At 42.8% G+C, this 12,347-nt stretch overlaps 1 protein-coding gene across 1 annotated transcript in view; it reads right to left on the bottom strand.

Annotated features, from left to right (window-relative positions):
• Positions 1–12,347, bottom strand: part of SPTLC2 (serine palmitoyltransferase long chain base subunit 2) — a 327,100-nt gene that overhangs the window by 22,539 nt on the left and 292,214 nt on the right. Inside the window, exon 11 of the mRNA XM_069208403.1 lies at positions 8,579–8,708. Within this exon, the coding sequence (XP_069064504.1) occupies positions 8,579–8,708 (130 nt within the window). The remainder of the gene's footprint in view (positions 1–8,578; positions 8,709–12,347) is intronic.

Below are 12,347 nucleotides of genomic sequence, written 5' to 3'. Positions count from 1 at the left end.
GGTTTTGTAGCAGTGCAGCAGGTTTAAAAGCACTGTTGATTTCCTTGTATATCCAACAGTTTTCAGGCAACAATCAAAGTGCTACAATAACTCTGGTGATGAATGTATCTGCTGGACAGAGACCAGAATTTTGTTGAGTGGTAATGTTGACTCATCTAAGGTACCACAGAGGGTTAATATGCCTGCTACAAAGATAGAGTACTATACATATCACACAACAGTATTATATGTGCATAACTCAGTGGATTATTGCTTCTTTTACATAGATCCTTTTGTTTCTGTGCAGTTCATAAACTGCAATTTGAATCTAGGTTAGAAAGTTATGTTTTTTACAAGTCTTTCATTATCCTAATTTTTCTAAAAAAAAGGTTTGATGGGTAGAAATACATTCTTATAGGAAAAGTCAACCACTGTTACATTCTGAATCCTGAGTTTCTGCTTCCCCAGACAAAGCACTCTTAAAAAATACCACCCAGTATGGGTTACACTTGAACCCTACACCTTGTAGTCTTCCTTGTCACATGTAAGAATTTCTATACACTGGTTTACACATGTATGATTCATTGTCTTTGTATGTGTGTATGATGTAAAGTGCCCAAACACCCTATTCTGGTAAGAGGCGCTATGAAACTAGGCTTGGGTGGAGTGCCACGAAGCAACGGAGTGTGTTAGGTGGCTCTGTTTGCGCTGATTTTTACAGCCAGGTGTTTGTCTTGCACTGTAAAATCAGCACGAACTGCACCATGCACAGCACAAGAGGGTGCTGCTTCTTTTTTGCAGTTCAAGCAGATTTTCTACTCGAGCGGCAGCTTCCTCAATGCGAATGGACTGTTTCTCAGCGCGAGCAGTAGTTACTATTTGCAACCGCCCGCATTGAGAAATCTCACCAGGAGGTTTTCCTCACTCGAAAACAACGTTGGTGAGCTAGGAAAAAACACTGCTCCGTGGAGTTTTTCAGAACTCCAAGCGGAGCGATGAGTGGGAAAAACTCAGCAGAGTTCACAACCCACCTCTCCATAAAACATATGAAATACATGAGAGAGGGACTGTAGAGAAATGTGAGACACTGTTGGAGGTTAATAGTAATCATTGAAGAGCACCCAGTGAAGATTGCCGTAACATGATGCACTGTAATATAATCATTTATTATGCTTTAAAAACTATTACAATTGAACGTATAACGAAAAATGTGTTGCAGAATGCACCATTTTCCACAACTTTTCTTTGGTTGGAGAACTCCCCTCCAATCCGTAGTAGTCGTCGGGCTCGCTCGCTTTTTACCCTATGGGAGTTCGTCTGACAAAATTAGCCAGGACTGCTTTGGGTCCCCAGTCCGGCGGGCACCTCACCGGCGAAGAACCCAGTTGGAAAGAACCGGAATCTTATTTCGTTCTAGGTTGAAAGAAAACGTTCACCCGTCGCTTGCACTTCAGCTGGGTAAATGATTCTATTAGAGGGAAAGTCTAACAAGAAACACCCGCGTGAACTCCACGAGTCCCAAGGAGGCGGGACCGGCGCGCGGCTGGCAGCGCTGTCAAAGGATAAAGCTCCTCAGCGCTGGGAAGCAGCGGGTCCGCTGAGGGGGATCGGGTTATGAGGCGCTCCTCTGTGATCCCGGGCCAAAATATTTTCAGCCAACAGAAAAGTTCTTGTTTACACAAAAGTTATAAACTGGGGGAGGAACGTACTTTCCGGTCAAGGGAGCGGGCTGGGGCCTGCGTATGATGAGCACCGTGGCAGGCGGCAGAGCTGGGCCAGCGACGCCGGGATATTGTTCGCATCGCGTTAGATGTTACATTCCGCCGTGGTTTCTCAGGCCCGTGCTGGGTTAACTCTAATGTGCTTTGTTTGAGCTACTGAGTGTCTTTCACCAGCTCATGAGTTCGAAGGCCCTTCAGCAAACGGAAAAGGCCAATCGGGCGCCAGGGCCATCAGACAGAAATTTCGATGCCAAAGGATGGATATTTGCATAGGCGATTGCCAGATAATCATCAAAGTTACAGCAAAATGGCCACCTCTAGTACACGAACCTTACAAGCGAGGCAAGAACAGAACTATAGGAACACAAGCACAATCCTTGAGACGGAACCCGTGTGGTGCAACACTGCACCACCTTTACACAGCCAGCGATGCCTTATGTAGAGCAGTTGCCGAGATAGGAAGGCCATAACCCCAGTATTGTGTCCAGTCAAGGAGGCCACACATTTAGCATTTTGCCCATTTCTGGTGGACATATTTAAATCAATGTGCTCATTCCTGGAGTCCATACCTCAAGCAATGTATCTACAACACTATTCCCAGAGGTCACATCTCTAGCGAGGACGTGTGAATAAATATGCCCATTTCTTGATGCCACATCTGAAACCATGTGCCCATTTTGCCAGGCCACTTCTGAGACATGTCTATTTTGTAGGCCACATCTGAGTAAGACGTTCATTTCTGCAATAATGCGCCCACTTCTGGTGGCCACACCTGAAACACTGCATCTCATTCTGGATACCATACCTGGAGTATAGCCCCCAATGTTGAAAGAAAATGTCTTAACCATGTGTAAAGCACAGCCTCCCAAAAAAGCACAAGGTTTTAAAAAATACGCATTTTAGGAGCTGAGCCTCACAAGCAACTACAGCCTGGAGAAAGGAGGTATAGGGAAAAGAGATCGACATTCAAATGCCTAAACTGAAAAAAACTAATTGCAAGAGGAAGTAATCGCCATCATAAAATTAATTCCATGGGCAAGTCAAGAAGTCTTAGGAGCAACAACAGAAAACAAGTTCTCAAGAAGGTAGCAAATACATTGAAGGAAAAGTTACCTACCATTAGGAACGATAATTCTGATGGATAACTATCTTTCCACACACTACTCACATTTTGAATATCCTGCAGGTGCCTGACTGGACCCAGAACACCACTAGCTGCATCATTGCCAAAGGGAAATAACGTTTTTCTTTCTGATGAAAGAATCTTTTGGCAGATTCGTCACCTTAGGAATGAATCCCAAAGAAATACTCGCCAGTGGGAAGACTGAGTAGGGCAAATTAATCCAGGCACTATTAATCACTGCACGCGCTGACAAGCAGTAATGTTTAGTAAAGGTATGCAGACAAGAGCAAGTGGTCATCTGGCCATATCAGCCACTTGTACGTCCTCTAAGTGTAGCCGAAGCCACAATTTCCCTCTTACAGTGTGCATGAATGCCAACCAGAGGGGCTTCCTTAGCTTATGCAAATGGTTGGACTTGGACCGTTTTCCATTTCTTGACTCGAGCGAGGCCCACAAAGAGGAGACCATCTACCCGATCAGGTCTTGAATGGTCAATGTAGTACGTGGCAGCATGTGTGGGTCCAGTTTGGGCAAACGTCCCTCTTCCTAGATAGGGTGAAGAGAACGAGAAGGAAAGATGATCGGGCAAGGCTGATACTTCTTCAGGCTAGAACAATGGGAAGGTGTGAAGGACCAGCTTCTCTGGATAAAATGAAGTGAATGATCACCGGACCTCTTAACTCACCGAACCTAATGGGCTGAAATGATTGCCACGAGAAATCTAGTGTTTGGTACCAGTAGAAATGATGGCTTATTCACCCAATCCTCCTCGGAATCTGGGGTTTAGCAAACTTTGTTGAACATTAACCAAGACTTTTAATCTAAGGTTGAGAGGTCAGAGTTGTGCATTTTAAGTATGGTTGACTCAATGCGTCTTATTTTCATTCCTATCAGAGAGTAACTGATAAGGTTGCTCAGGCCGTCAATGGGTGATTTTACAATTGTGGTCCCAGTTACTGGGGGTCTAGCACTGTTATTAAGAGCCTGGGTGGATATGAATGGTTATTAATCATCGGGGAAGCTTGCTCCTCTGCAACGCACTGTCAGAGTTAATAGTCTCTTCTAAGAAACCAATGCCCTTCCTTTGCTGTACAGCAGGGGTTTTATGCCTTCTGGTTAGAACAAACTGTCGTATCTGGTGTTCATGATGATGCAGTTATGGGCTTGTACGTTTTTCACAATATGGATGTACTTTTGAGTTTAGCAGGTCAGTAGAAACAGATGCTTTCTTTCTAGTAAGGAGCATTAACATAGTAGTTTTGGCATGCACCTAACAATGGAGGCTCGCTTTTTGTTCTTCAAGATCAATGTGAAAGCATACCACTATGGGATAACCTTTAAGAGAAGGAACGAGAAAATGTTGTGATTACTTGCCAGTAATCTCCAACCCCCAGAATCTCTCCTCCTCTTCTTCTTAGTTAATTATTGCGAAAAATCCTGCCCCAGAGGTTCTCTCGCCATATCAACACAGGATACTGGAGGAAACAGACTTTCTACATGGGCCGCTACAGGAAAGGGGATAACCTTTCCAAAGTAGAGCGGTTTCTTGTTGCGACAGAAAGGATTAGAGGGATGCAAGAATCACCAATCTACAACTGAGGAGGGGACTACATATCCCAGATGACCTAGGGCTCCAGGAGGCAGCCCGTGGACTACTTGCACCTGTTCTGAAAACTCAACGCTATATAGTGCATCTGGTTTTCCTGCGGCATGGGTCGCGCCCGGGCAATACCCTGCGACCGTCAGTGACAGGAAGAAGCACAGTGGGAACACCCCTTTTGGAACCTGGCAAATTTGTAGCCAAGCAAGGGTAAGAAGACCAAGACAAATATTTCCCTGTCCGTTTAGGTATCTGCTCCCTTGTGTTGTCGCTGGTTCATTGTCCTGCTGGTTCCTGTCTTTACGTGACCCAGCTGCTGTGCTACAGTGACTTGTACCCAGATTGATTCACTTCACCAGCTGCACTGCTAAGCTTAGACATCACACCATCTTTCTGCTTTAGCCTGCTCTGCATCTCCCACCTAGCGCCTTAGGGAAAAGGAAGTGTACTGATAGCCCTATCAGCGAACCATTGGGGAAACAAGCAATTGATTCCACCTCTCACACTAATACCTTGCAAGATAAAGATAACCTCATTGAAGAGGTTGAACATATATGTCGCCTCATATATTGCACACTGAGGCGACAAATATCTCTGGTGCCAGGCTAAAAAGCCGCAGGTAGAACCCCCACCATTAAATAAATAAAAAAAAAGGCCGGTAAATCTAAATCTTTTTCACACTAGGACACTAGTACTATAATAAGAGAGAGTAGAACCCGCAGAAGCTAACCCCCAACTGCCCACTTTAAACTACCAATTCCTTTAGAACCTGCAAGCCTATGCTCAATCACTTCTCCCCTTTAACATCTGACATGTTGCTTTCCAATGAACGTGAAACATTCGCTACCTTGGCCCCTCAGCCTGCAGAAGAAGAATGTACCTGTGCCCACATAAGCAAACTATGGGTGGTATTAATTCATTAAAGACAGAGGTACTTGACCTAAGAGCTGAGCTTCAATCCCGTAAGGGCACTAAACATCTAGGCCCACAGCCAGCAGGTCATGAGGAGGGTAGAGTTTCTTCTACTCAGTAAAAACTATCCTGTCCCGAGCCACTGACTGAATTTCTTCCAAGCAAAGGGTGCAAGATGCTGCCTCCAGGTTCTACAGCTGGTCTTCGCGGGGAAAAAAAAAAAAAAAACAGGGCTCTCTGTCTCTCTCGAACTCAGCTCATATTAGGTACTATCCGTCCTGTACACAAGCTTCTAATTTAAATAATGCTATTTCTACTGAGGTTCATTCTGCAAATTATCTGACTAACGTTACCCAAACCGCTTTTACTTGAACTAGAACAATATATATGACGGCTGTCTAAAGTTACTTCCAGCTACTAGGGAGGACAAGGCCTCCTTGATAAACCAAGTGTCCCATTGGATTAGGGATGTGATACAATGACATAATGTATTCCACTTGGATATAGTCAGGGTCACTCGATTGCTTTTTACCAACACCCTAGACTGCATAAAACTGCAGTTTTTCCATCCCTCTCTTGTAAACGGCCTTTTGTCCATGCAGGTGACAACCAAGAGCCCTATACATTCAGATTTAGTTTGAATAGAGTATTCTTTCCCTCTAGAGAGAAAAGTTATCACATCCTCTCTCTATCTCCCCTATCCCAACTAAATTGACTTAATCCCGCTCAGAGTTTATTTTTAATTAATAGGGAGATTTTAAAGTCCTCTCTAGTTCTGGTACCTGAAAGCAGCCCAAGCCCTATCCATCACGGAGGGACCCCTTGGCCCATGTTGCTATAGTGACAGGCCAATCATGGATTGGCCTGCAGAGATCTGGTGATTCGTCCGGAAGCACATACTAACTGGTTTGAACAAATTAAATTAAATTAAAGGTTTTTCTCTAAGCCTTCACCCTAAAAATAATCCATACCCCAAGCAGACCCCACATGGTATAATAAGGATTGCAAAGTAGCAAATAGAATTCTCCTTAGTGTGCTTTAGGGAGGTAAGACATACATACTGCTAAAGCGAACTATAAATTAGCCCTAAAACGTGCCAAAGCAACTTGGGACACAACTGTCTGGAGAGAAATTCTGGAAGCTGTCCCCAAGGGGGCTCAGTTAGCCTTTTGGCACACAATTTTACAAGGCACCAAGACAACCAAAATGCGGGCCGAATGTCACATTTTACTGGAGGACTGGGTGAGCCATTTAAAATCTTTATACAGTCCCCCCTGCCACCCCGTCCCTCTATGATGATTGATACATCAAGCCCTGCACCGGATCCAACTTACCTTTTGTCCTCCTCTATTCTTGATCCTACCAAAGCTGAGGAATACTTTTCTTTGGACAAAATTACCTCAGCAATTAGAACACAGAAGCCTGGGAAAGCTCCTGGGCTAGATCAAATTCCAGCTGACCTTTTTGATTCTGAACCTACCTACTGTTTAGGTCTTACCTTAACCGCGTTTTTAATTGCATCATGGCAGATGCAGAAATTCCTTCATCATGGAAAGATGCAGAGATTATACCTATATTTAAGAAAGGTTCTAAATCAGACCTGGCCTAACTATCAGCCAACTAGTCTTATGGATTTGACCCAAAAAGTCTTTGTAAGCTAATTTTTGGTCGACTGCTCGCCTGGACTGATGAAAACAACATCTGGTCTCAATTCCAGGCCGGCTTTTGCTCTAAAACCAGCAACTAAGATGGGAAGAGGTGCATCTAAAAAGGGATAGTCTATATGTCATCTTTGTGGATTTAAAGACAGCTTTTGAAAAAATGGTTCCTAGAGACAAGTTGTGCTGTTCCCTCATAGATCTAGGGCTTCCTGGTACCCTCCATAATATTATCAGGCTTCATTGCGATTTGCCCAAATCCATTGGGGAGCTCATGGGGAATTTACTAATCCCACCAGGGTTGATAAAGGTGTAAGACATGGCTGTGTACTTGCCATGACATTGTTCCTGTTATATATCAATGGATGCATTAATTACCTAAAGGATTGTGACAACGATTCGCCTGTCCTTGGGGTGTGGGAGTTAAAGTGCCTGTACTATTGTTCGCCGATGACACTCTGCTGGTTTCCGGGACGACTAGAGGCCTTGAATTACTCTTGGAAAGATTTAACCTATTGTGTATTGATCATGGCCTTGTAATCAACGCAAAGAAAACCAAGTTCATGGACATTCATCCACACAGAGGAATTAGAGGGCCCATAAGGCTAGACAGGGCGGTCCTTGAGAGAGTGCATGATTTTGATTACCTCAGAATTAGTTTGTCCTGCACTAATTCCTGGGCAAACCAGGTCATAAGAAGCACCCTTATACTGAACCATAGGGCCTTTCCCCATCTTTGAACCCTACTTAGACAAGACTGAATCTCCTTTTACAAAGTCATTATATGTAAGGTTCAGGTTGGGTTCACTTCCACTTGCCATGTTTACAGCAAAATGGAAGGTTACCCGAGGGGGTAGTAAGATTTGCCCTGCTGGTAGCAAGGATACGGAAACGGATGATCGCCTACTGATTTTTTAGTCTAAACTATTGTAAACAGCGTAGGCAATGGCTTGTCCCATTATGCCGTCACATAGGAATTCGTCAGTTCAGGGTAGCCTTGAGAAAATGCAGAACTGACATGATCCCTGTTATTGTGTGGTTTCCATTGCTAAGTATTTGGAGAGCACCTACCCAATCCTGCACAAACGTTTATCTACTCTAGCTGCAAAACTGATTGCCCATCATAGCTAATATACCCTGGACAATGGGGGGGGTTTATTCTGACGTTATTTTTTTAACACTGCGTTGTAAGTTTTCTTCTGTTTTTAACTTCGTATTTATTTTGTGATGAGATGTAATTTATTTTCTGCTGCCCACTTGATTTTGCTTTTAAAACTTTGTTTTGATGAAATGTTTTAACACTAACATTTTGCTGTTACTTTAATGGTGTACAACCTAAATAAAGTATTTACAAGTAAACAGAAGAGTCTATCTTGTGCGGGCTGACTCGGCTAAAAGAGTAGAACTAAGGAAGAGGATAGAAGGATCAAAGTTAAAAAAATAAACACCTGATGAGCAACAAGAGCATTATTACAAGCACTCTGCATGCAGATTATACAGAGACCTGCTGAAAAGCCAAGAGTCATGCATATATCACATTCAGCATATTAATTATTCCTAAGAGAAAATAAAGCAATGTACTTACTGTATCAAGCATTTCTTTGGTGTGAGAAGCAGAGACACAGAATCGAGCTCTGGATTCGATGATGGGGGTAGCAGGGAAGCCCACCACTACCACCCCAATATTCCTCTTCATCATCTCACGACCAAATGCCCTGTGGGAATGGAGGTTAAAGAGTGAAGAGCAGGATTTACAAAAGACGATTACAATAATCTCTTGACCAATTCCAACTGTTGAGAATTCCACTGCAGCTTCCGGACAAGCCCAAAAAATGCGTGCATTTCTTGAAAATGCTGTTTAGGTCTGGCTTGACAAAGAAGCTGTTGGTAAACTTTGTGTTAAACAAAAAAAATAGTTTCAGAGTACTACAGATACAAGTGCTTATGCTCCAGTCACCTGCGGTTTCCTCGAGTACAAGATTAAATTAGGCCAACACTGTGCTTCTATTGAAAGAGGGCTTGCATTGCACTTTTTTGGCTTGTGTCAAAGATTCTACTTGATACTTCAGGACTTAGTTGGTTATGTTGGCAAGCTATAAGCAATAGCTACAAGCCTGATTTTGTTATTAAATGTTACAATAAAGGAAGTAGGCCTGACATGTTCATTATGAAAAGTATATATATCAATGTTAACTTCATTATAGACTGCAGAGAATAATATTTGTTACATAGTAGTCGAGAGTTTTGGTGCAAACTGTGAATATAGAAGATTTGCTCTGTGAGAGTCCTTGTTAGAACACAAAGTATTTGGAACAGCCAAAATGTGTAATTCTATTACTGCGTGCCTCCTCCAGATTTCCATGGTAGTCAAGAGTTTGTGTTGCCCCTGTGATAAACTGTCAATATAGAAGATTCTCTCTGTGAAAATCCTTGGTAGGACAGAAAGTATTTTGAATAGCCAAACTTTGTGATTCAATTACTGCATGCCTGGTGAGTGCCTCGCGGGAAATAGTATGCTCAGGCCTGACTTGGGTATGGTGACAAGCCAACAATAACAGTTATAGGCCTGAGTGGTGTACTGGTAAAGGGTATGACAGATGCCACATGTCTGGTCCGTTTAGTATGAAACGTAATGACAGAGTAGAAATAGCTTATTCAATGTGAAAAGTATCTATTGAAGCCAATAGGCCTCTAACAGGAGACGGTTTTGACACAGTTGCAGGTGGTATGGTAGACAGATACAGAGTTACATCTCAACTCACTGATTACCATAGTAGGCAAGAGTTTTGCTGTTGGTTACCTACTTTGATAAACCTTGGAAGTAGAATAGTTATACTGTGATGATTCATGTTCGGTCGTTTTGAAACTGGCTGTATATTGTATTTTTGTACATATTTGTTATTTTATAAGACTATACATGATAGGCCTACGGAAGTGTGCATACTCTGGCAGCTGTGTTGGCTATAGTGTCAACTCAATGGAAAAGGCTAAAGGCCATAGCTCTTCCCTGGGAAATGCTGTGTCAGATTTCTTGGGTGTGATCTGTTTATAATCAAAAGTTATGACAAAGCAAGTGTGAAAAGTGTATGCTAAATTCAATTCAATTTTAAGGGTGGATTGTTTTACACTGTGGTAAAAGTAATAGCCAAAGTCTTTGGCCACACTAAACTTCGGCTCTGAGGGCAGGCTGTGTGTGTGGGGAGTGTAAAGTACTAGTGTGCTATGGTAATACTGGTGTCTTCTCACATCTAACAATCAAATACTAAAATCAAGTTTTAGGCAGGTCCTGTACCCATAACAACGTCAGAGACCGACTGGCAGACCGAAAGCTGAGATTTCAGCAACCATACATTGGATACACACAACTTGTTTTGGCATCCTGTTGCCTTAATGTAAAGTGAACCCCACATCTAATATGCAAGCCCAGCAGACTTGTCAAACAGGATTTGACAATGTAACATTAAAAAGAGCCCCACTGTGATTGGGGCCTGGGTAAGTGGGGTAAGGGAGGGCACACAAAGAAGCCTAGCCAAGTAACATTTGCCTGTGGCAGGGAGGCCTCTTTAAAGTACCCACTAAGCATCACATGAAAAACCTCAGCAGACCTGTCGAGCAGGATTTGACACTTTAATGTAAAAAAAAAATCCTCACAGCCCCATCCTGCATATTCTGTCAGGGTTAGATGGGTCATTACTTCATTACTGCCTTATCAAGTTCGCCTATTGTTTGCTCTTGGGAGCAAGTTCACACCTCAGCACACCTATTCAAATGTAAATTACATGCTGGCAGAATTAGAGGAGTAAATGCCAATTTAGCTTATAGGGACTATAAGGAGGACAAAGGTAAGTTTATAAAAGACTCATCTCCAAAATATATATATTACAAACCCAACTTCATCAGTGATGTGGGCCTGTAATAAACATTTTAAGAAGTCCAAAATGAAGATTTGTGGCCATTTCCTAGCCAAAGTTTGGTTATTTCCGGCTGTTATAGCCTAGCTGGAAATTACATTTATTAAGCTTAATATTGTATGCCAATACTTTTGTGTGGAGCAGCCACTCCTGATACAGTGAAAATAGCTTTTAGACCCTCTTTACTGTGAGGACATTTTTAACATTAACCTTTTACATTTCCTACTTGTAAATACTGTGCACCGTGCACTATGGCAATAAGGCCTACTTGGGAAGGAGGGTGTGGGAGGAGACTTAAAAATATTTAAAAAGGAAAAATTTGGCCTGTTAAAAGTTATTTTGACACATCAAATTAGCAGTTTTAAAACTGCACAGCCAGACTACAATGGTAGGCCTTGAGAGGCAGGTTTTACAGTACTACTGCAGTGGGTGGCACAATGAGTGCAGCAGCCCACTGGTATTTATTTTAAATGCTCTAGGTACACCTGGTACCATATACTAGGGACTTTAGAATAAAGTAAGTGTGCCAATCAGGAGTATACGAATCTCATCAGGTTTAAGGGGGAGCATAAGCACTTTACTACTGACTAGCAGGAATAAAGTGGGCAGACTTCTCTGGCAAACAAAATCAGTCAGGCTAAAAATCGGGAAGAATACAATGCAAATTGTTTTAATTATCCAACACTTATATGACAGGGACACCTAGCACATTAAAAAATAACCAAGCCTTTGTTAAGGACTGCATGCTTGAAAACGGTACACTGAACCATCTTGAAAACCAAAACAAACCTGACAAAAATGTATGAGAAAACCAGGTTGTCTACCACATGAAAAGAGCCACAGCGATCCTGACCAGATTCCACAGACCTGTGTGGCTACTGAGAAAAGAGAACACACCACCCATGGAATGAAAGTATTCAACTCGAGAAGTAACAAGTGCAGATGAGTAAAAAGGTAATGAGGGAATCTTGTAGGCCCATACTTCCCACAGAAATGGCCAACAAACTCTCCACCCATGGATGGAAATCAAGTTTTGTGCAAAAAGCACTAGTGAAACACACCATCATGGGATTAGCAACTGCCACGTGGGGTTTGTTTGACTTTGAAATTTCCATTTTTACAAAGGCACTACAGCCGCTGGTCTTGTGACATTGCCCCCTTCTAGCATCTATTATCATACATCCTTCTGCACCTGCTTAATCTTCACTTACCTCTGCTGCAACATTCAAGTCCAGCACCAGTGCCCAGTGTTGCAGATATGCAGGATCCTGCTCTTCCTAGCTACTGGGCTGCCATTCCAACAAACACCTGGCTACAGCAACATACTTGTCCATACGAGTCTGCCGATGTGACTGTCGCAAACTAAGGCCCCACTAAGGCTCCACTGCTTCTCACAACTCTAAACGCAAGGAGTTAGGAGTAAATGAAGATAAGAACTGGAAA

This window comes from Pleurodeles waltl, chromosome 9, assembly GCF_031143425.1.
Source record: "Pleurodeles waltl isolate 20211129_DDA chromosome 9, aPleWal1.hap1.20221129, whole genome shotgun sequence".
In the NCBI taxonomy this organism is placed as follows: Eukaryota; Metazoa; Chordata; class Amphibia; order Caudata; family Salamandridae; genus Pleurodeles; species Pleurodeles waltl.
Note: the sequence above shows the minus strand (reverse complement) of the source record. Positions and strands in the feature narration are given on the sequence as shown.